The sequence below is a fragment of the Haliotis asinina genome, chromosome 7, assembly GCF_037392515.1.
Source record: "Haliotis asinina isolate JCU_RB_2024 chromosome 7, JCU_Hal_asi_v2, whole genome shotgun sequence".
NCBI classification, from domain to species: domain Eukaryota; kingdom Metazoa; phylum Mollusca; class Gastropoda; order Lepetellida; family Haliotidae; genus Haliotis; species Haliotis asinina.
This window is the reverse complement of record NC_090286.1, coordinates 38,168,933-38,196,909: the sequence shown is the minus strand read 5'-3', so window position 1 is coordinate 38,196,909 and position 27,977 is coordinate 38,168,933. Positions and strand designations below refer to the sequence as shown.

The 27,977-nt window shown below is 41.6% G+C and overlaps 2 protein-coding genes across 9 annotated transcripts; one reads left to right on the top strand and one right to left on the bottom strand.

The window, feature by feature from the left end:
• Window positions 1-397: 397 nt before the first annotated feature.
• On the bottom strand, window positions 398-27,977 carry LOC137291724 (scavenger receptor class F member 1-like). 8 transcript variants are annotated; one of them, XM_067823190.1, is made up of 6 exons: window positions 27,912-27,971; window positions 21,335-21,414; window positions 18,259-19,149; window positions 6,854-6,941; window positions 4,838-4,901; window positions 398-1,418 (listed from the first exon to the last, which is right to left on the bottom strand). In XM_067823190.1, exons 1-6 carry the CDS (start codon window positions 27,962-27,964, stop codon window positions 1,398-1,400), a joined length of 1,197 nt encoding a protein of 398 aa, XP_067679291.1. In that variant the 5' UTR covers window positions 27,965-27,971; the 3' UTR covers window positions 398-1,397. The 8 variants fall into 8 exon arrangements, with proteins under 8 accessions (XP_067679291.1, XP_067679299.1, XP_067679295.1 ...); XM_067823198.1 differs by lacking the exon at window positions 27,912-27,971 and adding an exon at window positions 24,370-24,407; XM_067823194.1 differs by lacking the exon at window positions 27,912-27,971 and adding an exon at window positions 23,854-23,988.
• On the top strand, window positions 15,842-16,828 carry LOC137291019 (uncharacterized). The gene has a single exon (XM_067822265.1). It carries the CDS (start codon window positions 15,842-15,844, stop codon window positions 16,826-16,828), a length of 987 nt encoding a protein of 328 aa, XP_067678366.1.

The window sequence follows — 27,977 nt, the reverse complement described above, 5'->3', positions numbered from 1 at the left end:
AATGATAAGACGGCATACTATACTACTATAAATTGTACAACATAGAAATGAAATGTCCTGACTTTTCAGTCTAATTTTGAGATTGGTGTTAACAGAGCCGTAGCACATTTGTTTACTGACTTACGTAGAAAATAGGATTCACAATTAGTGTCGCGCACTGTCCAGCGCAAGTTCCCAATATATAGGAATACGCATCGCAATACGGGTGCTCGAATCGCAGTCACTGTGTCTCAAACGGGTCGACTTCCCTTGTCCCCTGCATCATTCTAACAGCTATTCTTATTTCGTTAAACCCAAGGCACTCACCGTACGCCCGACTTCACAAACCCATCAAGCGGCGCTGTTTGATTGTTGGAGAGCAATCAAATGTCAAAGATAAACACAGGACCCAAAGTTAAAACCGGACAATGAAAATGGGATCCTTTATGCCAGTTGCTTACGGATACATCCATAAATAAAGGGTCACAAGGGTGAGAAGGTAATCACTTTAAAACATGCATAGTTGTAGGTGTTCGATTAGATCTCTGTGTAGAACATAAACGATTCGGGGCACGTATTCCCCTAGATCACAAAAACATGAGCTATAAAGCTGACATAGAAAAATAAAATATATTTCAGATCAAATATATCAACTAAACAAATAAAAATGACCAGTATTTCACAAAGTGTTTTCATAAGGCTCACTTATGACATTAACGTTGACAATTATGTTGAAATAAATGTTAAACAGAAAAAAGTCCTAAATGGCTCAAGAACTCAAACGACTATTAAATGAATTATAAATGATTACAAAGATTACATACAAATTCAGTTACACAAAGAGAGAAATAACGTCTTGCATAAACCTATAGGTGAGGACTTCCAGCGTGTAACGTGTTAAAGATTACCACGTGCTACCGGTGAAACCTTCTGGAGCCCTACCCCATCGGACACACCTGTTATTAGTGCAGCTGACAATATAGCTATGATCTAAGGCATTTAGAATAGTGCTGCACATGCATGCAAATTAGCACACTTCTCCCTCGAAGAATAACCAGTCCTTATGTCCCATTATTCCAGAAGCATAGCTGTGAGACAGACTGCCGAAACCATTTTACTCAGGGTTAACGGCTGTCAAATTTTTGATTACCCATTGGACGTTTGGGGAAAAGGACGGAACGATATTGTAGCACACAGTTAACCACTTGTCAACAAACGTCCGTTTGAAACAGACATGGGAGCAGGAGGTATGTTTTAGTTAGCCTGATTGGCCCTACTATCCCTGCCATTTTATCCCCACATTTTACAACTCAATTCTACACCGAGAGAGTCATGAATTCAAGTTAGTTCCGTATAAATACGGCCTCATACGTTTTCAAATTTCTTCTCTGTCTGGCAAGCCATTCCTGGTTTTCCTTCTATAGTTCACTGTGTAACTGCTGAAAAAGACAATGGTCTCCTATATACTAAAGAAAACAAATAAATAAAAAATAAATAAAAAGAAAACACTTGGAAGTACAAGTGTTTGTATATTCCATTTTTTCGCAAGCTTTGTATTGCACCGCGACTGAAAATATGACGAGAAGAGTGAGTGAGTTTAGTTCTACGCCGCACTCAGCAATATTCCAGCTATATGGCGACAGTCTATATATAATTGAGTCTGAACCAGGCAATGCAGCGATCAAGAGGATAAGCATTGATCTGCACAACTGGGAACAGATGACATATGTTAACAAAGTCAGCGAGCTTGACCACCCGATCCGTTGGTGACAAGCATAGTCGCAATTGTGTAACCATAGTTACCCCAGAAACGTAGTGTCAGAAGTTGGACATCCATACCAAATGTCTTGTGTTACCCTACCAACTTCTGAATGGGTATCACACATTAGAATGAATACAGTAGTAACATGTTAGCTGTCATTACATTAGTAAAGTGCAGATTCGTGTTCGGGATTCGAATCTACTCTCAGAGTCAAGTGACACGTGAACGTCCCGGCTTAGAATAGGCCTTCAGCAACCCATACTTGCCATAAAAGACGACTATGCTTGTCGTAAGAGGTGACTAACGGGATCGGTTGGTCAGGCTCGCTGACTTGGTTGACACATGTCATCGGTTCCCAACTGCGCAGATCGATGCTCATGTTCTTGATCACTGGATTGTCTGGTTCAGACTCGATTATTTACATACCGGCGCCATATAGCTAGAATATTGCTAAGGGCGGCGTAAAACTAAACTCACTCACTCACTCGGGGACCTAATCGCCAGCAGACAAAGTCGGCCATCTGACCCTCTCAGCCGCAGCGCACTGTAAGAGATCTCACTTGTACAATACACCTACACATCACATCAGGGTAAAGACAATTTAGAAACTGCAAGTTTAACAAGTATATCTTTCTGAAGTCAGAGTAGCGCAGACGCGAGTCCAAAGTGAGTTCAAAAGTCTGCAACAATTCTAGATTATTAACAGGGCGGTGGGAGTAGTTTAGTGGCGGTTAAAACCTTCATTCGCCGCCCCGATGCCGGGGTTTGATTCTCTGCATGGTAGAAAGTGTGAAGCCCATTTAGGGTGTCTTCCGTCGTAATATAGCTGGAGTATTGTTTAAAGCGATGTTAACAGTCACAAACGTAGTCATTTACTTATTATAGCAATTCAGTTTATTCAAACCAAACCGTTCAAAGCGGACGGACACCAATTGTTACTGTTCATTGCTATACGTAACTCCAGTAATATCATGCCGCGTCGTCGGTTTGTATGGGAGATACGCCTGGTCTTTACCAGGTCTGCATCGAGAAGACAACCTTCTCAAATATTATTACAGGCGCACATTTTACAGGCAACTGGTACATGCCCCAGGCGCTGGTATGTTCCCCTCGACTAGCTGGGTGGACATAAAGTAAGAGTACTTCGTTCAAGGTCACTGCACGTTGCTGCACCCGCAACAGGATGTTTTGACGAATTCATGTGGCCAATATCTGGTCATATACCAACGGATTCGTGGGTTCTTTCAAATGAGTTGTGTACTGTGCACTAGGGTTGTGACAACACTAAAAGGTTCTTACACCCTCAAGCTCGCTGTATCACTAGCCTCACGCCCTTCTCAGCACACCCGCCATAAACGTGGTAAGCGGGGTTCCCTGGTTTCCGTATACCCGATATAAGCTAACTTTGTCATCATACGCAACGCAAATTGGCTGATGTAATGAGGTATATTATATCATATCTGCGAACATAACTGTTTGTTTGTTGCTTAACGCCGCAATCAGAAATTGTCCAGCTATATGGCGGAAGTCTGTACATTGGTCATCCTCGATATCTCCAGGGTATACGTTCCCATAAGTCTCCACTATGCCCTGGACGCATCTACGGCTCTACCCGATAAATTTATTACCTCCCTTTGCTGGCTCCGCCTTCTCACAGTAGCCAATCAGCTAGGCCGCCGTTATAACCTAGCTTGCCAGTGTCAACAAAGGTAGCGGTCGCAACTGCGAAGGTTTGCTCGCAGTGCGTCCCACATTTTAGAGAAATCATACAAACAAATTGACAGGTCCGAAACTTTAAAACAACATATGCAAGAACGCCTTCTATCTCTTCCAGAGAACCTCTGCATGGTTTCTGTTGCCAAGTATGATCGGTTAGATAATTCAAAAAACGAAAGTCAGTTGTGATTGGTTCGCTCAACTTCCCAGCGTAGACACCTGACTGGATCAAAAGACAGTCAAGGGAGGTAATAAATTTATCTGGTAGAGCCGTAGATGCGTTCAGGGTATAGTGGAGACTTATCGGAACGTATACCCTGGTGATATCGAGTATGTACATTGGTCTGAAGCAGACAATCCAATGATAAACAACATGAGACTCGATTTATTTAATGGGAAATGACGTGTCAACCATGTCAGCTACTCTGACCACCAGATCACAGTAAATAAAAAAAGGTATAGTTGAGACAATTAACACCAAATATTACATATAAGGTACTTCAGAAAACTACGGGGTTTTTCCTGAGAGAGTACTGAAGGCCGGACGTTGATAAGAACTTCAGTGTAGAGATCTAACAATGAATACAGGTTGAAATATTTTCAACAGCTCCTGGTTAACTGGTTCACGGTAAACCTACCCGTGAAGATTCGGGTTAAAACGTATGTTCAGTAACCCATGCTGGTCACGCTAAACGGGATCGGGTGGTCACGCTTGGTGACGTTCATGACACGTCCTGATATCCTATTTGCTTGGATGGATGCTCATGCTGTTGACCACTGGATTGCGTGATCCAGACACGATTACTGTAAAACGCTGCAATATGGCTGGAACATTGCTGATAGTGGGCCGTAAAAACTAAACCCCATTCACTCACTTACTGCGTGTCTGACATGTCGTGATACAGATAAAATAGTGTTTAAAGCGTGGTTAAAATCCCCCAAGCTCACTCGGGACTGCTCATCGACGTGATAAGTGTCTGTAACTTGAATGACTTGCCGCTAGCCAAAGAATCTTATTTGTAAAACTAGGATGCAAACACTGTAGACGTCTGGACTACCAATAATTATTGCCCTGTCTCCATTTGTTGTGGAAGCCGCGGTGGCTGAATAGGTTAGACGGCTGACTTTGTGTGCTGGTGTTTAGATACCTGACGCCGAGGGGGTGAGTTCGAATCCCGGATGGGACTCAAACCAAAACGAAAGAACTGAAATCTCCACTTTATTGAGAAATTGTAATCCCCAATAAAACGTACCAACGTTCACCTGACAAAATGCGTACCAATGCAGCGGATAGATCAAGGATGGGGAATGAAATCGTTTGATATTTAATGGGCCTTCAGAAGGTATAGACAATGGGATAAGGAGAAAAATGTCACCTACCTCAGGTCCAATGGTGGTGTTGTCAAGTACAACGTGTCCAGCTGTTTTCTTACGTCTGTATTTCCTAACACAAAAAAATATATCAGTGATGCAATATTTTGTCACAAACATATATTCCCTTTATTACTTATTTCATAGTTATTATGTCTTACATGTGCAACTCAAATGTGAGACGAATGAAGTTCGCACCATTATGCCCTTACCTTGCCTGTGAATTTTGTGTTCAACGACAACTCCAGATTTCAGATACCAACATAATACACGCACACAACGAGAAAAAAAACATGACGAACATTCCTCAGTGACATATCATCATATGGACATTCTTGCCACTCCCACAACAATACTGAGAGAAGCACAAAATTATAGAGTGAGTGAGTGAGTGAGTGAAGGTTTACGCAATATTCCATTTTGGAATTTGTGGTATAGCGCCTGGGTCTTCATTGTAATGAGCGGACGATTCAACAATCAGGCTGTCCCACATGCATCAAATACCTAGCCCGAGTGCAGAACAGGTGCGTGTCGTGCACGGGAACAAAATAAAAAAAACATGCATGAAATGCATACAGTGCGGAGAGAATGCAGAACGGTTAGGTACCATGAACCACGTTCAAAGATCATGCTCTGAGTACTAAACCCGAGCTGACTGAAAGCCACAATGAATATTCAGCTATATTTGGAATCGGTAGTTTTGACCATATACATGTCCTGCCTATCAACGGAGTAGGTTGGCTATATTCATCCCTTAAAACAGAAAAAATATAATCAACGCCAAAAGAAAAGTTAATAGTGTGAAATGATATTGTCAGTGAGTGAAAACATGGCATTTTTTACTATCTTTAGCGGGGATGGTCAGCGACGATTGTTGTCTGTTGATGATGGTCAAGCAGACTGTAGACAAATGTGTTCCATAGTGGAACGTTGGATGCTCCAACCAGTATTCCCTATTGCCTTCTGACGTCCGTTAGCACTTACACGTGCCATAAAACGCCAATACAGATATTAAGCAGTATCTGTTCCTTATCCAGCATTGTCAGTGCGAGTGCATCATGAAAATAATACAACCTAACTGGTCCCTGCACAGGCAAAATAAAAAACACCAAGTTCACATTTTAGTGATGTGTGACGTTACGCATGCTGCGTTTGTCGCAAAAAAATGTGTCTTTTGTCGTGAAAAACAGTCTTTGCGGATTCAATTACATATCAGAATGGGTTGATATAGGCCACAGTAGATACTGGTGGATATCCCTTTTCTGTTGGCGGTGAGTCTATTATTACCCTTTCGGCAAATGGGCGGATGGGGCAACTACTGATAATATCACTGACGGGACCAGTAACGACATTTGCAAATCTTACTTTCAGTCTGATCTGGCGACTTGAAGCTCAAAATACTGATAATTAGCATAAAAAAGATATATAGGGAAAAAAATATAAAACCCGTGTTGGTCCGTTTTTCGATAACTTATTGACTATTTTCTATATTTGATTCAGGAGAACGGTCAAGCTAAGAAACACACAAATGATTACATTCCATAGTCATAATTGAAAAATAGTCTTATATGAACAAAGCTAAATCTCTTATTTATAAACCCCAAATATCTCTGCGTATTCTTTTGTCCTGTGTGCGGTCATACAGAATGACTTTGTGGATCCACATTAGCTAAAATACTCCCTATAACGCCCAAACCCTTCACCTATTTTGTCCTTCATCATGAACAAAACAGCTGAGGTTAGATGACCACTCCAGAACAGCTGAATAACGTTGTTATTCGAGTACAGCCTAAGAAATATTATACATATGCCCACTGTGTTGACGGTGTTGACTCTCTGTCTATGCTGTAGGCTTCAAATCCAAATCGCTCAATCAGCTTTCATTCAGAGAGTAACTAATCGGTCAGAAGCAAGCAAACAATGAACATATGTCAACCAAATAAAAATTCCCAAAAGAACACACCAACTGACGAAATGTAATAAACAACAATACACAAAATAACACTATTGAGTATCAATACTTACAAAAATACAACCACGAAAACCACAACAGCAGCTACTACCAGGATTGGTATTACTGTGGCGCACGTCACAGTTCTCCAGGACGTGCTTGCTGCGTGAAAGTATACAATAATGTTTTAGCAGAGAAGACGACCTAAAGACAGTTGAAGGAATGTTACCTCACACATTTAGACAGCTATATCTTAGCGACCTGTAAAGAAATGTCTGTACCAGCATTTGGTGGCATCAATAAACCTGAACCGCAAATACCCTAGATGATGTACACACACAATCCCGGGAAATAAAACCGAGGTTGATATCAGGAATCATTCAATCGTGAGATATGTCAGGGGTGCTTAACTACGTTGTTTGTGTATAGATACGGTAGTGTTTCTGTCATCCTATGTCTCCAAGACTCGCCTTTCGGTGGTTTATGCGATAGTCTTCCTTGATCTTCACTGACTTTTACCGATCAATATATCATTAAGATGAGGGAAAGGGAAAAGTTAAGGGAGGTAACAAGCAGTCGAAGACCTCAACACACCCGTTCCATGAAAAAATAGATGTCAGCTTTTCGACACGAAATCTTTAGCAAACTGAATTGTCATAAGAAAGGGTACAGGTCGCATGTTGTTGATAATGGTGATCGAACAATCACTCAGGTTTGGTAGACCCAATCTGCCTCGTAAGTTTGCATCTAGATAAAGGGTGGAATGGATCCTCGGGTTAGTGCAAGATAGTGTTCACACATTGGTTCTCATGATGCTTTTCAGATTACAGCAGAACAGATTACGAAACACTATAATTCAGAATGAAAATGTTAAGTTCTTTGATCCTGATATTATCTGTCCCCAACAGTGCTAATGAAATATCCTTTACATCCTTCACGTGCTTCCACAAATCTGATAAGGGTGTCGAGGGCGGTCCATGCTGCAGCTAGGGTAGGGGTGGGTGGTTCAATTTCATCAGATTCAGTGTCAGTCTCGGGATCGCTGTCATTGTTAGGTTTCTCCGGTGCCGGGGCTGATCGGGTCCTTCGCTGAATTGCTCTGCCATGTTACTAACCGTACTGGTTAAAAAAATTGATCCTACACCTTAAATACTACACCAAAAACAAAACATCAATTTAGATAATCCAACTCCGTTTTCCTCACTTCTCATTTTGTATTTTCAAGGAAATCACATGACCGCTAACATAGAGAGTCACATGACAACAACATGCACCATTGTTTGTTTAGAGATATCCTGTCGGTCCGTGATCAACGTGTCACTGGTAACAACTTAATTATGGTTAATTGTTTGAGTAAAGTTCAGTTGGTAAGTGTGCTGACAATGTGTGTATAGATGCGTAGTTAAACATGTCACTTGACTGTTGAGTCCGTTAATCGTTACTTTTGATCTTATGAGGATGACTTCCGATTGCGCGACTGCAGTTTTCAGTTGCAACAACCAGCTTTGACAGTTCGAGACAAAAGGGTAAATTTGTACTTGTTAGAGCCTTTGGGGACCCTAAAATGTGTTCGACACAACCGGGAATTCGACACATCTAGTTCGACACATCAGGGTAAAAATAATGATAAATATAAGGAAATCGGCAGGGACCGAGATGTCAGTTCGACACATCCGAGAATTCGTCTCAACCGAGTTCGAGACAATGGGGTTCGACTGTATTTTGAAACCTCTTTCAATCAGATGTTTTCAATACCCAAGCCCTTGGTCCCTTAGTTTCACAGAAAACATGGTTACTGCTGACAGGGTTCAGTCCTATTGCGCAACTTACTACAATAACCTGTTCAGTATTTTGAGACCAACTCATCCCACTGGATATATAGACGTTAATGTGTATTATAGCTAAAATAGATAGAATTATCATTAAAACGACCGCACGTTATCAGAAATGAGCGGTCCACTTTAACTTGATAATGTCCCCAAAATGCTTGACGACGGGCCATTATCAAGCCCGTTGTTAGGTGACGTCATAAGTAGCTCAGCAGTTGAAGTTCAATCACCTTCGGCTCGTTTGAACTTGGGTTCATTATGACCTTATATCTGGCTCACATTCGTCACATGTGCCTGTGCCATTATGCACTTTCCTGCCTGTGCCAACCATAACAATTGTAGCATAAATGACAATATACGGCAATGAAAATATCGACTTGAAGTCTAGCGTTGTTGATCACTGAAAACAATGGCGGCTGGTAGTATGAGCAAAGGTCAAGGTCGAATGTCGTCACTCTCAATAGTGACGTCATTTGTGTTGTTATATGACGAGTCTATATTTGTAAAATGTGTGTCAGTGACCTCCGTCGTTTTGTTCTTGGCAGTAAATGCTTCCTTCGTCGGGCAGTTAATGAAAGGCCTCGGGCTTCTGCAAATGCTAATGCCCTGAAAAATAGCGTTACCCTTATATTATCTAATACACCTTATCACCTGTATATTTCAGCACTACATATACTTCTTATCACGCCGTGCAGCATGTTCTGTTGTACAGCATGCTCTGAGAAATAGAGCCTTGATAGTATCTCAATCACGTTGTACGTTGCTACAATACTCATAGTAAGCGCAAAAAACACTGATGAATTGTGAATCATTGTACGACTTCTTTTAGCAGGGGCAGTCTGTGACGTCTTAGTTAATGATATGCTCCCTAAACGTCGCCATAAAATACATAAAGATGATTTTCTTTTACTTTTAAATCAAAGTTAATTTGTAAATACTGTTTTCTTGTGAAACAAGGAATTGGAATTCAGTATGTGGCAGTGACAGATTTTGTATATTTTAACATGTTGTATATTGATTAGAATTCATGTAAATAAATTCTTCAAAATTCATTACATAGTTTTAGCTATATTATTTATCCTGTTACTCAGCCTGCCTTAACTATCACTCACAGCCAGTTCACTGAGCATGCTTATCGCATGTTCACCACACAACACAATAACAAAAGCCCTTTCCCACCTAGGTCCTTTGTTTTGTCTACATAGCCAGCTTGGGCAATCAGCTAAGCTTTACACCTTTTACACATTACAAGGTTTGTGGTCACTCCACATTCAACCGTCAGTTGTTCAGGTGTGGATCGCATTCTGAGGTAATTTGGCTATTTTATTTACTTATTGTTCATGCGATATCATATTTGGACATATCTAGTAGTTGTATAAGTGTTTGCTATTCTTAAACGCATGGTACTGTGTATTTGATGTTCTTATTGGTGTAAATGGTCCAATAAACACTCAGAATCCATTATAATGTAATATTAATAACATGATTGATATAAGGCAAGGTGTGTTATAAACAGATGAACACAAGTATAGCTTTGTAACCATGAATGAATGAATGAATGAATGAGATCTTATTCTTGTATTGTTTTATATCTTGCTCAGCTACAGCCAAATTTGTATGTTTGAATACTGTATCATCGCTGAGTATTCTTTGTATACATTGGAGCCCCCAGGGAGGAATGGCCTAACCAGAGATCTGAGGACGAGTCTGTTGTCATCTACACTTGAGATCCTACCCACACCTTTTACCTGTATCATGACGTCATCCATGGGAAACAGCATGACGTGAGCTACGTTTTATCCTGTCATACACAACTGGTATCTTATCTGTAGATACAGAGACATTTGAGTGTAGATTCAGCTACACTTGTAATACATTGTACAGATTTGTACTCAAGTTACGCTTGACCTTTGTAATCAGCGGTTCAAATAACCATCATGTACACATTCATGTATATATAATCATTCTTATTTGCAAACCAATGTTTGAATATGTTCTGAATTCCCGCTTGTACATTTTCACTGAATATCATGTACCCGGGTTGTGCCTGTATGGATAGTATTACTTGGCCAATTTAGATTTTGTTGCAAACATGTTCGGTGAATACTTAGACCTAGAATGAATGCTCATGTATTTCAGAACTGACTTCCATAAATGTGGCAGTTGTCCAGTGTTTTTCTTCACCTCAGCCTTGATGATTGTGTGCGTGAATGAGAATACTCAACAGATATGAATGCTTGACTTCATACAACAAACAAATAAAGTGCATTTAGACATTCATATAAATAGATCAAGATTTACTTTAGTATCCGATAGGTGTTGTGTTGTTCATCTGGTTATAGGCAGTATTGCTTATGGTTGTGGTTCATTTTGCCTATGTTCAGGCTTCTGGTTTCATTGATTAGGATTGATTGTGGGTTCATGGGAATGGGCAGATATTGTGTTACATTTAGTCGTCACACCTTATAGGCACCCCCCCCCCCCCTTACCCTGCCACGCCAGTCAATTTATGACCATCCCCAGAGCTCAGCCACAAATAATACTTTCTTATGCATTTGGCCCTACTTGTTTTGGGGTTTTGGGGTTTCTTGTCTCGCGCCGAGGTATTTCTCATTTCTCACGAGGCCAACTGGACGCCTACCTATACGGTTCTCACACCCGCTGTTCCTCGTTTACATTTGATTGCTTCCTTCATTACTTTCACTATGACTGAACCAACACAAGAGGAAGTAAAGAATCTGATTGGAGCTTTCAAGGCACTAAAGACCTGGCCCAAGTCCGATAGTCCGGAGGACTTAGTACAGTGGATGAAGAGCTATACTCGGACTATGGTAAAGACTGAAGATGAATCTGAAGGTGCATTTAGTTCAGGACAATGTCAGAACCAATCTCCCTCCACTTTTTCGTCACCAGTTACCTTGACACAAGCCCCAAGGTTACCATCCTTCTCAGGCGAACAGAAGGGTGAGACTTCATTCGAAGTCTGGAAGTATCAAGTTGAATGTCTGCTACAGAACAAATCGTTGTCTCTGCAAGCTGTCGCCAATACCGTGCAGCATTCTTTACGTGGGAAGGCAGCCACAATCGCTATGTGCCTAGGTCCAGAAGCTGATTTGAAACAGTTACTTTCTAAGTTAGAAAGTATTTTCGGTAGCGTTGACAGGGATCAGTCTCTGCTAGCATGTTTCTATGGTGCACGCCAGGGAGAGTCAGAAGATGTTGCTGTATGGGATTGTAGGCTTGAACATCTACTGAACCAGGCTGCAACTCAGGGATCCATTCCACAGGAGACTAGGAGTGAGATGTTGAGGACCCAGCTATGGTCAGGATCTAAACCAGAGCTGAGAGATCTGACAGCACACATATTTGACCAGGGCAACAGTTACGAAGATCTTCTAAGGGCTCTACGACGAGCAGAGGCAGACCTGCAGCAACGGGGAGGAAGGACGGGGAGGAAAGGTGCAACCCCCAATATGGCCGCTGTAGCCGCCCAGGATCCAGAGATGAAGGAGATCAAGGGGATCTTGAAACAGTTGACAACTGAAGTTGCTGAGCTGAAGAAGCAACGGGACACTCCTCAATCTGACAACAGCACACCATGGCAATATCCACAAGGCAACCATGGATTTACTGCAGGAGTTGGGTCAGAATCATATTGGCGATCACAATATCCATCTCAGGAGCAACATTGGTCATTGCCCCCCACAGGACCACAGACTCGAAGGTGGAATCAATCAGCTCCAAGAACCCCCCAGGATCAGCATCATTTTAGACACCCAGATACCCAAGAGCCTATTTGTTTTCGATGTATACAACCAGGACACTTACAGTATGGATGTCGTGTGAGGCTGGATCATTCAAAGCTCTCTTTAAACAGGAAGACGCCTATGGGACGGGGCAAACCATAGGCTTTGGACCTAAACGCCCACCCAACAGCAACCAACAGGTAGCCACCCTGATAGGCAAACCTAATGAAGGTACAGTGTTTGTAAATGGAATAGAAGCAAGAGCCTTATTAGATACTGGATCAACAGTATCAACTGTGTCCCATAGCTTTTACGTTGAGTCCTTATCAGCTGCACCCCTAAGGCCCTTGGATGCCATTCTGAAGATAGAGTGTGCAGATGGCCAGCACCTTCCTTATGATGGGTATATAGAGGATGAAGTTGAGGGTGTAGGTGCAACCTCAGCCAAACTGCCTTGTATTGTGCTAGTTGTCCCTGATACACCATATAACACCACTGTCCCAGTGCTGCTAGGCACAAATATTTTATCTTGCTACATGGATGAATGCAAGAATCAGTATGGGAGCCGATTTCTTCAAAAGGCTGATATCCATACACCATGGTATATGGCATTTCGCAATATGCTCTTACAAGAGAAGGAACTTGCAAGACACAACTACTCGTTAGGTAAGGTTCGCAGTGCTGAGCATGGTCATGTTACCATTTCACTGAGAGAGTTATACAGGGATACTTGTGCAAGCCTATAGTCTACAAAGACACCTGTGCTGTTGTACAACCGACCAAGAACTCTGCCATCCCACCCGATCTAGACATTGCACCAACCATTGTTGATTTCCATTACAACGAGAGGATCATGGTTCAAGTTCATTTTTCCAATGTCACCACAAGGACAGTATCTATTCCGACAAGAGCCCTGCTATGCGAGCTTCAAGTTGTTTCCATTGAGGGTCTCCCAACCCAAACAACAACACAGTATGAAGGTCAGCAGGCTTTGAATTTAATGGATTTCAGTGAGGCTGGAGTCACACCTGAACAACTCCAGCTTGGGAAGGAAACCATTTCGCAGTTTCTTGATGTATTTTCTATGGGCGAACAAGACATTGGACATGTGACATCAGTGAAGCACAGGATCGACCTTAAAGATGACCAACCCTTCAAGCAGAGGCACAGAAGAATTCCACCCGCCATGTACCAAGAAGTGAAGGAACATCTGCAACAACTTCTTACAAGTGGAGTCATCCGTCATTCCTTTTCACCTTGGTCATCCAATGTTGTATTAGTGCGCAAGAAAAGCGGAAAATTACGCCTATGTGTCGACTTCCGACAGCTTAACCGTCAGACCATAAAGGACTCCTATGCTCTGCCACGTATAGAAGAGATGTTTGACGCCCTTGCAGGATCCAAATCCTACAGCACTCTGGATATGAAAAGCGGGTATCACCAGGTGGAGATTGAGGAGTGCCATAAGGAGAGAACAGCTTTCACGGTTGGTCCATTAGGTTTCTTCGAATACAATCGTATGCCATTTGGACTTTGCAATAGCCCAGCAACATATCAGAGGCTCATGGCTGAGTGTTTCGATGGACTTCACCTCAAAATATGTCTGATTTATTTGGACGATATCATCGTGTTCTCCACAACATATGAAGAACATCTGGAGCGTCTGCAGCAGGTCCTTCAAAGAATCAGAGACACTGGAATGAAGCTCACCCCAGACAAGTGCTCCTTCTTCAAGACTAAGATTAAATTTCTTGGACATGTCGTCTCAGAGCATGGTATAGAAGCTGATCCAGATAAGGTGAAACGTATCAAGGATTGGCCCATTCCTAGGAATCCTGAGGAAGTTCGAAAGTTTTTGGGTTTTACAGGATACTACCGTAAGTTTGTGCGAGACTTTGCAAAGATTGCCAAGCCACTGACTTCCTTAATACCTGGTACAAGGCCCAAGAAACGTGGAAATGCAAGGACTACAAATGCTGATAAACCGTTTCTGTGGGGAACATCTCAACAAACAGCTTTCTGTCAGCTCAAGGATCTTCTCACTTCACCACCCATCCTCGGATATGCCGATTACAGCAAGTCATTCGAGGTGCACACTGATGCCAGCACCTGTGGCCTTGGTGCAGTTCTGTACCAAGAACAGGATGGAATGAAAAGAGTCATCAGCTATGCAAGTAGAGGACTTAGCAAATCTGAGGGAAACTATTCAGCTCATCGCCTTGAGTTTCTAGCACTCAAGTGGGCGGTGACGGAAAAGTTCCATGATTATCTGTATGGTAATAGCTTCACTGTCTACACAGATAATAACCCTCTTACTTACGTACTCACCACAGCCAAGCTCGATGCCACGGGACACCGATGGCTGGCAGCCCTTGCTGCATACAACTTTGATATTGTGTATAGACCAGGTCTCAATAATGCTGACGCAGATGGGTTATCCAGACTCACGGGAATAGAGGATGGTCGTCAACAGTCCCAGATGTCGTCTGAGTCAGTCAGAGCAGTATGCAACACTGTGCAGGATCACCCAGCAATACAGTCATTATGCCTCTCCATGTCACCAGAGGTCACTGATATGGATCCACCTGGACAGCATCTTCCAGCAATGACACAGCGAGATTGGAGAATGGCTCAGTCTTCAGATGGCATCCTGAGACCATGGATAACACTGGTTAAATCAAGGAAGAAACCAAGACGACAGGACTATCCACCATGCCAAGCTAATATTGCATTTCATCGGCACTTTGACAGCTTGACATTACAGAGCGGAGTTCTGTACAGGAAGGTTATACTGGATGGACAAGAGAGACAACAGCTGGTACTGCCTTCTGCCTACATAGAGGATGCACTGAGAGCACTGCATGATGACGTTGGACATCTTGGTAGAGACCGCACATTATCGCTCCTACGTGACCGTTTCTTCTGGCCAGGAATGCACAAGGATGTGGAGGATTATATTCAAAGATGTGGTCGATGCCTCTGCAGGAAGTCCCCAAACAATGCTCGTGCGCCTCTGATAAACATATCTACTACACAGCCCTTGGAGTTGGTATGCCTTGACTTTTTGTCACTGGAAGCTTCTAAAAGTGGTCATCAGTATGTACTTGTCATAACTGACCATTTTACAAGATATGCACAAGCAATTCCAACACGCAACATGACTGCAAAAACAACAGCAGAATTGTTCTTTAGGAACTTCATCTTACACTATGGCATTCCCAAGCGTATACACAGTGACCAAGGAGCTAATTTTGAGAGCCGTCTGATGAAGGAGCTATGTACCATCCTGGGAATGGAGAAGAGCAGGACTACTCCATATCATCCAATGGGCAATGGGATGGTTGAGCGATTCAACAGGACACTGCTCAGCATGCTTGGAACTCTAGAGCCTGATAAGAAGACAGACTGGAAGAGCTATGTTGCTCCCCTTGTTCACGCATATAACAGTACCAGACATGAGTCCACCAACCAGTCTCCATTTTACTTGATGTTTGGTCGAGACCCCCGTCTGCCGATTGATCTGACTTTTGGCATTGGAACCAACCACGGACATGAATCAGTTTCATCATATGGGGATTCTCTTCGAAAGAAACTTCAAGAAGCTTATGACTTAGCAGCCAGAGCATCCGAGATGGCAAAGGATAGACAGAAGACTGGTTATGACTTGAGAGTGCGTGGCGCGACTGTTCAGACTGGTGACAGAGTACTGGTAAAAGCACTTGCATTTGATGGGAAACACAAATTGGCAGATCGCTGGGAAGAGGATCCGTTTGTTGTTCTCTCGCAGCCAAACCAGGATATCCCTGTGTTTGTTGTGCGGAGAGAGACAGGAGAGGGGAGGAAGAGGACCCTTCATCGGAATCACCTCTTACCCATTGGATCAGTTCCCATATTTGAGGCACCATCTGCACCAAAGCCAACACCTGCACCAAGATCCAGGACACCTGCTAAACCAGTCACCAATTCATCAAACACCTTGGAATTAGAAGACACCCAGGATAATGAGTCAGATGAGGAAGCTCTGGATATAATTCCAGCAGTTCCTGATGAAGACACTTTCATCAGTGAGAAAACTGTGGATAAGGATACATCTATCTCACAGACAAGTGGTGACGACCATGTGTCTGTTGAGACAGATGGTAATGCTTCTGGTGGTGACGACCACATGCAGACTGATACTGAAGACGGCACAGAAGCAGGACCTGAAGACACATCAGAGCAAGAAGACTCAGTTGGAAGAGAATCTCCTCCTGCACCTCCTGTAGTTGTCTCAAGACCAACACCGCCTCCACGACGTTCTGGACGCCAAACCAAGAGACCAACATGGCAGACGTCCGGGGAATATGTGATGTGCCAGACTTCTGATCCAGATTGGCATCAGAAGAGTCGGCGTATAGAACAGTTAGCTGCTACTGGCGTCATTGGTCACATCAGCAGCGGCATTTCTAAAGCACTTCTTTCACTCATTGATTAATCCCAAGAATGACGTGGACGTCATTTTCCACAGGAGGGAAGTATGTGGCAGTGACAGATTTTGTATATTTTAACATGTTGTATATTGATTAGAATTCATGTAAATAAATTCTTCAAAATTCATTACATAGTTTTAGCTATATTATTTATCCTGTTACTCAGCCTGCCTTAACTATCACTCACAGCCAGTTCACTGAGCATGCTTATCGCATGTTCACCACACAACACAATAACAAAAGCCCTTTCCCACCTAGGTCCTTTGTTTTGTCTACATAGCCAGCTTGGGCAATCAGCTAAGCTTTACACCTTTTACACATTACAAGGTTTGTGGTCACTCCACATTCAACCGTCAGTTGTTCAGGTGTGGATCGCATTCTGAGGTAATTTGGCTATTTTATTTACTTATTGTTCATGCGATATCATATTTGGACATATCTAGTAGTTGTATAAGTGTTTGCTATTCTTAAACGCATGGTACTGTGTATTTGATGTTCTTATTGGTGTAAATGGTCCAATAAACACTCAGAATCCATTATAATGTAATATTAATAACATGATTGATATAAGGCAAGGTGTGTTATAAACAGATGAACACAAGTATAGCTTTGTAACCATGAATGAATGAATGAATGAATGAATGAGATCTTATTCTTGTATTGTTTTATATCTTGCTCAGCTACAGTCAAATTTGTATGTTTGAATACTGTATCATCGCTGAGTATTCTTTGTATATATTAGCATGTCTGTACATATTAGTATTATTATTTCCTCTACAGACAATCGTTTGATAGAGACAACAGCGTCGCCAGGTGTGAAATAAACCTAGGCCCACACACCTGGTAGGTTTATCCATTGTTTATATACCAGTATGATGTAACTCAAATGGAAGACATTTTGTACAAAGTAATTGGTTACTGAAGCAACTATTTTATAAAGTTACAGCATATACATGAATACTATGTGTATATCTGTCTAAATAGCAAGTGTATATTGCTGCATCTATTTTATTGTACACCTGATTGTTTCAGGGTTATTGTTTTCACCTGTATTCACCACAAATAAACCGTTGGCCATTGAGGAACAACAAAAGCAGTTTCTGTTGTCTGTGCGTGACTGACGCAGCCCTGCTACAAGTACAAAATAATTGTTTGTTGGCTGATCGGCTGAAAAGTAGGTCACTGTCTGACTTCGACAATGAGATTCATGTCTCGGTTTGACTCTTCTTAGTTTGTAAAGTATCATTTGAGAACACAGAGGGTGTGTTTCGCAGCCCTAAAGAAACAAGCTGCATTTTGAAAGAATCAATTTAGACCCCTAGTAGAGGAAAGTGCATAACTCTCGTCTCTTATGACATATGTAAACCTGATATATCTCATAATCAATGGTATCTCGTTGGCATTGTTTGATGTATTGTTACCTGAGATGCATTACCTGACACGCACTGCCCTTGATCACCCACATCACCTTCATGACAGGTAATGCAGGCTCCACCGTTTTGACGACATCTGCTACACTGTTTCGGACAAGCTCTGCTACACTGTGATCCATACCATTCATCGCGACATCCCGTACAATTTCCATCGATACTACATGAGTTGTTGAGGCACCTGCTGCACTGGCTCTCGCAATAAATACCCCAATATCCCCACTCGCATGACAAACATGCACCGCTAACATTACAAGCTGTGCAGTTGGCTTTACATGACACATCGCAGCTGGGCGGCTGCCAGCCCCCAACGCAGCCTTCAGTACAAACAGGCAGTTCAGTGTTATTCTTGAGAACGCAGTCTCTGGCAATGCATTTATCGGAACATATTCTATCACACGACTGACCATAATATCCAATGTTACAATGGCCAACACAAGCCCCATTTGGGTAACACGTACTATTTCCACAACCAATGGAACACGTCTTGTTACAATACTTTCCCGTCAGTCCATCTTCGCACCCCAAATGACACGAACCGTCACGGTACAAACAGATGGAATTTCTGCAGCTGTTACTACAGCGGTTTTCACACGTACTTCCCCACCACGTGGGTTTACATCCCTCGGAGCATCTCCCGCTCTCACGGTCACAAAGAATAACATTCCCGTAACTTTCCCTACATTGAAGTGGACATGGTATTGAACAGTTAGCGGAATAGTATCCAGGTGCACATTGTTGACAAATACCCGTTGTCTGGTTACATCCTCCTGTGTTACAGTTCAGACACTGGTCATTGCAATCGTCGCCATACCAGCCTGTCTCGCAATACCCGCAAAAGCCTGATTCCGATGGCTCAATACAGTGGTCCCTGTCGTCAGCATTCCAAATTCCACCTGCCAGGAAAAACAACATTTACTTCAAAACGATCTGGGAATGAATGGATGAATGAATGTCTTAATTCGAAGATTAGGCATTTGTGATACCAGTCAGTTACATATATACAAATGACATTAACAAAACACGAATATTTACAACAGATATTTACAACGGCCATTTACATCAATGGTGGTTTAGAAATTATAAATTAAAGAGTAATTTAAAGAATAGATATAGTTCGAAAAGTGTATTTGATAGTTTTCCATGCTGTTTCGTCAAGGCGAGGGATCTGAAGTTTGGCCCCACAAAAGAGTACAAGGGCCTCTTCATCATCCAGCATTTCAATTAATACATATACGTCTATATCCAGTATGTCAAGTTGTGACGTCTATATCCAGTATGTCACGTTGTGACGTCTATATCCAGTACGTCAAGTTGTGACGTCTATATCCAGTATGTCACGTTGTGACGTCTATATCCAGTATGTCACGTTGTGACGTCTATATCCAGTATGTCACGTTGTGACGTCTATATCCAGTATGTCAAGTTGTGACGTCTATATCCAGTATGTCAAGTTGTGACGTCTATATCCAGTACGTCAAGTTGTGACGTCTATATCCAGTATGTCAAGTTGTGACGTCTATATCCAGTACGTCAAGTTGTGACGTCTATATCCAGTATGTCAAGTTGTGACGTCTATATCCAGTACGTCAAGTTGTGACGTCTATATCCAGTACGTCAAGTTGTGACTATCACAGAAGGACAAAATCTCACCGCAAATAGAGGGGCACAGGAAAAGAAACCGTCATATGTTTGAAGCAGTGGTAACTTCAGCAAAGTAAAAAATATCAAGTATTTGCCACTAATATGGCAATGTCCTCAACCGCTAAAGAAGAATGACATTTATAACATATTCACTACTTTCTATATTTGGTCACACACAAGATGCGTGAAATGACTGGTGTCTGCATAATTACCCAATGTTGGCTGTCAACCAAATAGACATTGTTGCAATGCTTTATGAGATATCGCTTTAACAAGAGTTTGAAAAGTAGACAAATTGTCGTGGTCACACTGAAAATACCATCAAGGTCACACAAATCAACTGGTGTCTGTGTAATCTTCCAGTGTAGGTTGTCACCAAACTTGAAGACAGTGGGTACAACAGTGAACGAGATATCAGGTTAACAGGATCTTGAAAAGAGGTCAAAAAGCCGTGGTGACCTTGAAAATAAAGTCAAGGTCAACAACATCAAGTGGTGTCTGTGTAACTACCCAGTGTAGGCTGTCACCAAATTTGAAGACACTGGGTGCAACGGTTCATCAGGTACCGCGTTAAGAAGAGTTTGAAGAGTGGACAAAGAGTCGTGGTGACCCTGCTGTCTGTCCAATCCCCCAATGTAGACTGTCATCAAATCTGAAGACTTTGGGTATAATAGTTCATGAGATATCGCGTTCGGGAACGTACGGACCAACATAAGGACGGACGCTGCTGAATACATGGTTCCCCGTTGCGGCGGGGGACAAGAAGAAGGATAATACCCCAAACGTACACAGTAGTTAGGGAACTTGTTAAAGTGCCAACTGTTATTACAAGACTCTTTGCCAATGTCAGCGTGATTCAGCTTCGGGTTGGTTATGGTGTGGGATGACATTACTGTGACTTGGCGGAGCCTCCATCCATATACTGTACAAGGAAGGTTCTTCTGACAGTAATATCGTGACAACATATTGGCATCGTCCGTGGTCCCGTTTGAAGGGCGTGTGGATCCATGTCTTTCTGCAGGATCACGTGCTCACTACATATCTTACCGCTATTATCCTTCAAGATACTTGGCATTCATAACATTTACTGTCTATAACAATGTATGTTTTTCATCATTATCAAGCAACTCTTGTCATAAACTAACATGTCTCACTATTTTGGAAATTTTAAGTTTGAGTCATATCTATAAACAAGTCAGTCTTTATTTGGAGACCAACTATATTATTCACGGCTTTGCATCTCTGAATATATTGTCGCAAGAGGCAGACTGAAACCCTGATACCAACTGATCTAATGATACGACAGAACAAATATGAAATATTAATGTGTGAGTTAATATTTCATGTCATTAATAGTTCAGTGCAGCACTGCATGCATGTTCATCTCATGAACTACAAGGGTACGTTTCACTTACGAAGTGATAAGAGTATAGTTACATAGAGTGCACAGTATCTCATTGTAAAGAGTCATCCGCTCTGTTGCGACGCATCTTTTCCAATCCTCATTGTAAAGGAACCTGAAACCAAATATACGCAGCGATTAGGAGATAAGGCAAAAATGTGTGTATGGTTTTGCATTTACACAGCAACGTGCATGCACGCATGCTTGTATCTGTTTCTAGGTCATTGCGTGGCTTCGCTCGAACGAAGGAACCCTCGCAAAGTTTTCCTCTAGACCCAGTCATCTCAAGCTATTTTCTCTCTTGGAGTTGAAGATCCGGGTTAGAATTGGTGTTCACCAACTCATGCTTGTGTTAAGAGGCGACTAACGGAATCGGGTGGTCAGACTCGCTGAATTGGCTGATACATGTCATGATATCCCATGCTTTTGATCACTCTGGTCCGGACTCGACTATTTACAGGCCGCCGCCATATGACTGAAATATTTCTGAGAACGGCGACAACAACAAATCAACCAACGTGCCAACTTGTGGTTTGAAGTTGTGTATGAGGCGACCAGAGGGTGTGTGTAAATGACAACATAAACGAGAGATTACTTATTTCGGGAGAGTTCGGTAATCGAGCTGACAAACCAAGAAACCTACTCATGGACAACCATTGAGTGGGTGAGTGAGTTTAGTTTTACGCCGCACTCAGCAATATTCCAGCTATATGGCGGCGGTCTGTAAATAATCGAGTCTGGACCAGACAATCTAGTGATCAACAACATGAACGTCAACCAAGTCAGCGAGCCTGACCACGCGATCCCGTTAGTCGCTCCTTACGACAAGCATAGTTGCCCTTTTATGGCAAGAATGGGTTGCTGTAGGCGTATTCTACCCCAGGACCTTCACGGGTCCATGGACAACCGGGGTTCGAACCCACAACTGCAGGTCTCCGTGACGTCTTAGCGGAGTAACAGCACGATGAGGTGTGACAAAGTGAGTGGGTTTATTATGCCGCTTCGAACACAATTTCAGCATTATCACAGGGATGAGAGAACACCGCCAAGCTTGGTATAACTGCCGCATTTCAGGCAACATAGCCAGCGATACCAGTAGGCTATACTCAAATATTGATTTTTGCGTTTCTCCATGTGCAGCTGCTGTACCACATGTTACCAAGGAAACAAGGATTCTTCGATTCGCTGCCCTTGTCAAATGTACAGAATCTGTTTTTGTAGTAGCAGGTATTTTCGCGCTTACGGTTATCTCGAGGAAAATGTTGGTACCATGCGCATTCCTTGTAAGTAACACTCTATTTGTATCGAACCTCGAATATCCCGAAGCATTTACGTATGTACATTTTACATTGTTCCACTGCTGTTTTTGTGAACGAGTGAAATCCTTATATTTTTCGGAAATCAGTTGTAGTGTCTGATTTACAAGGAAATAAACATTTAAATCATTCCTCCATATTATACACATTCCATGACTTCCCAACTTTATATTTTCTTTGATTGGCATCCTAGAAGTGGAGGATATGAAGAATGAGGACATTTTTAGAGATATGCAACTTCTTTATTCTGTTTAAGAGCCGTTTCCACATAGAATCTAATGTCTTTGTTAAGCAAGTGTTACATGAGAAGTAATCTGGGGATGTTTGAACAATAGATGAGGGGTTTGGTGAAAGACAGTTGTTTTTACAATCGAAGGGTTGATAACACAAGTTTAGACCAATAATAAGTCTCTGATTATATATAACTTTGATCATAACAAACTAACCCATAAAAATTTAAAAGGAGCCCCAGGGACACCTGAGACTCAGAACATAAGGAAATCTAGACTTTATTTAATACTTTAGCATTGTAGAGAGGGCTTGGATACAGGAAATATATTACGGTTCAGGGACTGTGAAACAGACTAAAACAAGCTCTACAGGATTAAGCAGGTTGATTGGAAGCCCAGTAGAGATGTTAATGGGCAGGCAGAAGGGGATGATTACATAGGTTGTTTATATAGGTCATAAAGAGGCTGTTGGAAACTTTATGTTCCCTGGCCCTGTTTCATTCTTAGTTGGCTTGAAAATAAGTAACTGAATTGACTAAAACGTTGTCTTTGGTTAAATTCCAATTATCCCAAGGCACGTCAGCTAAATGCAGAAGGAATACTAGAATTAATGTAGGTCTCGGACGTTTCACTTCGGTGAATCAACGGGCACTGGGGTGGTTGAGACAAACATACGAAATACTCCGCGCGAACAACAATTTGAGTCCACTGTCAGAGGTATTCTTACCTAACGCCGTTCAGCAGAAACCATGTCACGCTGTCATCACATTGATATATCCTTACATTAGTAATACCATACAAGTGCAGCTTAAATTTCAGGCTTATGGTTCTATGTCTGCGTTATGTGGAAGCCATGTATGTTCTTTTGATGCATGGCATATGTAATTTATTGACAATACCACATCCTTGTTGTAAGGATCACTGCCCCTGGGTTACAAAGCTTCACCAGTGCCCTCTCTGTGATATATCCTGATTGTGTACATGGTAGGAGTGACAATAAACACTTACATGTAGGGTAGACTTGTGGGTAAAGTGTTGGCACGTCACACTGAAGACCAGGGTTCGATTCTCCTGATAAGTACAATGCGTCAAGCCCATGTCCTATATCCCCAGCCCTGGTATTACTGGAACATTGCTGAACCGGCTAAAATATACTCACTAGTGACACTGTTTAAATCTTGATATTGTAAGAGAGGTAGGACTTCCGCCCTATCCCCCTCTAAATTTTTAACGATGAGGAAAAAATTCTTAGAGTGGTACTTCCACAAGTTGTCTGTGTCCTTCAGTATGTTCAGATACAATTATTAAAACCATGCTAAAACTCATCCTTAACAAATGATGAATATATATGTTCAGGTGTATGGTTTGACATGAAGGAAGTGCATCCAAGTGACCATACAGTGACAAAATGTGGGAATGATTGCCATTAGACGACTAAAATATGTACGCAGAGCTCATAGATATCTCAGACCGACAAAATGGCTCTTAGAGTTCGTTACAAAATTTCGTTTCTGTATTCCATACCTTCTCTTTCTCCAAATGGGATCATGCTGTTTGCAACGCGTGGGGAGATTCGCGTCATGATATATCCCTAGCAACTGATCATATTGACACAGCGACCTGAGTTCAGTCAGTTTTTTTTCTCCGTGACAAGGACACCTGTTGCGAGTATTTACTGTTTCATGCATGGTTCGTGGTTGGAATATGTTATTTTGTTTATTACACGAGCTACCAACGTTTTTATGACTTAGCACTATTAGTAAAATATAAGCAGTAGTCCACCATTTGCAATCAAGGATAGTACGACCTGTGCGGCCCAACAGGAATGTACACGACTCGACTAATGACAGTGGTCAGACTTGTCAGCACTAACACGTCTTTAACGGTAAGAATATACTCGTGACACAGTTACCGTGAGTAAACCTGTACACAACCAACCGGAAGTTACCGACTGCGACTTCCGTTTTCCCACGAGTATTGACACAAGTTAATACTGATAGAGCAATGGCAACATTATAATACTATGTAATATATAGTGTTTTCAATACGCTTACAACATAAACATACCATGGGATAACTGTACATATTTCGTAAATGCGGTGTCGAACTCGTTTAGATTATCAGGCGTAGTCTTTTCTGTATACGTATTTCATTTGCAGCCGATTTAGTTGTCCATAACATTGTAATTGTGCTATTCTTGCAAAGAGTAGAGGGATGTTATGTATGCAAGCCACGATTTGGGTAAAATCATGTTTAACGTGGGTTGACCGTTGAAATGGGTTGTATAGACATTCGACATTCATAACACCCTAATATCAGTAATTTCATCGAATTGGCAATGTTTCGACTCGAAACTGGAAGTGGCGATGGATTCATCGTTCCTGACTTCAAGTATTTGGCACTATTTCAACAGACTTCACTTATATGCTATGCTATATCCTCAGATAACATAAACATTTAACTATCAGATATTGCTATACATTATGTTTAATTCCTGTGTTCGGTTAGCAAATTGTACGTGAAAACTATATTGTTAAGTTGTAAGTGGGTCATTCCAAGGAAAAGGGCATTTTCAGTTTTTGCTCTTGAAAAATAGCAGTTGTATACTTTATGCATTCATGTCAACTACTTGGTTGTATAACTGGTATATTGCATCAGCAAAGACGTTTGGACAAGAAAATCTCCATAAAATTTATTGTGACGTTAAGGGTCATTACCGCAACAGCGGCTAAAATACTAATTTTGGAAAATTTCCACTTTTGCTTAAATACAGCTATGAAATGAGAAGAGCTGTTACTTCCGTCTTAACTAACCAAGTAATTTGTAGACACTCAAGGTGGATCTACAAAACCATGGCAAAATGTTTTATTATATTCCTATTTAATCAACTTTAATACCGTTTTGAGACAACATACTTTCAACAAGAAAGATAACTCTATTCATGTTTGATCCTGTGGATTCCACTGAAGCACTCGTGCATTGTACTGATATGTTCATTCATATACTTTAAAGAATTTAACCTCTTTGATACAACTACCAGATGGAGAGAATTAGTATCCTTATGTAAACATTACTAGTTGTTGTGCTTGTGTTTCCAAATGCATATTTCTAAATAAGCTTAAAGAATCTCGTGGGATTTGTCTTGTTGAATACTCAAAGTCACGTATTCTGATTTTTCAGGAACAATAAATCCCAAAACGGTTTCTCAAAACTGACTTGAAATACTAATCAATCAAATCGCTGGAGAACCAAGTATTAAATTCGACGTATCGTTGTATTCGAGACGTATGTTACGGTAGAAAAGAGATGTCACGGCATAATATTCGAGACGCAAGCATTCCACTCATCGTGAATGTATTTGTCAAACTGAATATGTGAGTAACCTTGCTGTCGTACCCCTGGTGAAGTTCTAAAACGAATCCAACATACAGAATAATTATGAATGACAACACCGAACACTTCCTAAATGAAGCGCATGTACAATCTCCAAAACAAGCCCGCAAGATCGTCTGCAGTTCACTCATTTGAACCTATGAGAGCCGTTATGTAAGCTAACGCACGTGCGTTTAGTTGAATCTCTCACCATCCTTGGAACTATCTTTATTAAAACTTCACATGAGGCAACACAGTTCTTTGACTACGTTCTTGGCACTTATAACGTGACGATAAATAGTTTTTCATGATTTTTGGACAATAACATCATGCTACAAACCATATTCGAACTCGGGATTATATTTATAAAAACAGCTCAGTCATGACGCTCGTTCTGATTGTTTTTGTCATATTTTCTCACGTAACAAACATCGAAACGAGGTTACGGAAAGAGGCAAGTAGTGATGAGTTATCGACAGCAATTATGCCAGCTGAGCACAGGGTTTCAAGGGAGACTATCAATATTTTTTCCTTTTCAGTTCTTTGTCTGTTGGGGTAACGACAGTGTCTTCAGGGACGTTTTTTAAAATCTGAATTTCACATTTTTACTTCATATATTCGTGTAAAACGAGAAATAATTGTACCACTCAAGCATATTCTTTAAACCTTTCCCAAAGGTCACTACATGATGATATTCCATTTTGAAATTTCAACACCAAAAGCTACAAAGAGGTTGGATGTTGGGGTGAGCATAAATAACTTGGTTGTCCATCTTCGCCTGTAATTTTCCAAAATTTAGCCAAAAAAGAAATATATTTTATGTAGGAATTATTATGCGCAGTACAATATACCCTCAAATGTAAGTAATGTTCAGTTATGTACATTAATCCATGGAATAAAAGAAGTTGAGCGTTATGTGAGAGGGGACATCAAATTACCATGTCCTCTAGAATGACCCAGTTAGTCAGTTCATGCACGATGCTTATTCCAGGAAACATTAAATACTGTTCGTGACCTACACATATCAGAACACGCACATATACCCCGACCAATAGCATACAGCGTAGTGTGTCGACTCGTTGATCGTGTTCCACATGCAACTCAATCACCTTCTCGTTAGCATTCACTAACTACACCTTAAAATCCACACTTAAACACATGGTTATCAGGATACAGCTTTTTTTAAAAGCGGTGGTGGGAGTGGCGTGCGTGCATGTGTGTGTGCACCCTACTGATAAAGGGGAGGCGGGGCGGGGGCACGCTTTACTTTCACGAGAGTTTCAGTTTGTCTTTCAATAAATTTTCACCCAGATCCCTCCATCTGGATCAGTCGTTCGTTATAATGAAATGTTTTCCAATTTGTTGACAGTGACATATTGGTACTCTGAATTGCTAGCATAATTAAGTTAAGGTAATGGTTTCGTTATAGAACTGGCATTTTAACTACACATGGGGCCAAACATCACTTGTACAGCTCTCAAACATATATACATCGTCCGGCCAGAACCATAATAGTCGCATTTGAAATATCAGCACTCGCTACATTATAGACAACCACGTCATCAACCGAGAGCTGTGACTGGGTATTGCTGTCAAGACATGTCCCTATATGTCCTACAGAAGGACCCTATCTCGGCTCGTGGCTACCACGTCATATGCTCTGAAATTGCATTTAGATAAACGAGTTACCTTACCTGACATTTCCTAAAGACCCAGGAATATTGAATTGTGTTACATTATGAGTCATGCATAGAACTGAG

Excerpts from the sequence above, each read along its gene's own strand:
- LOC137291019 (XM_067822265.1), top strand. The coding sequence starts at position 15,842 with ATGTTTGGTCGAGACCCCCGTCTGCCGATTGATCTGACTTTTGGCATT.
- LOC137291724 (XM_067823190.1), bottom strand. The coding sequence starts at position 27,964 with ATGACTCATAATGTAACACAATTCAATATTCCTGGGTCTTTAGGAAAT. Across the intron at positions 6,942-18,258 it reads TCAAGGGCAGTGCGTGTCAG|CAAGCACGTCCTGGAGAACT; the intron begins GTAATGCATCTC and ends ACTTTCACGCAG. Across the intron at positions 4,902-6,853 it reads GTTTTCGTGGTTGTATTTTT|GAAATACAGACGTAAGAAAA; the intron begins GTAAGTATTGAT and ends TTTTTGTGTTAG.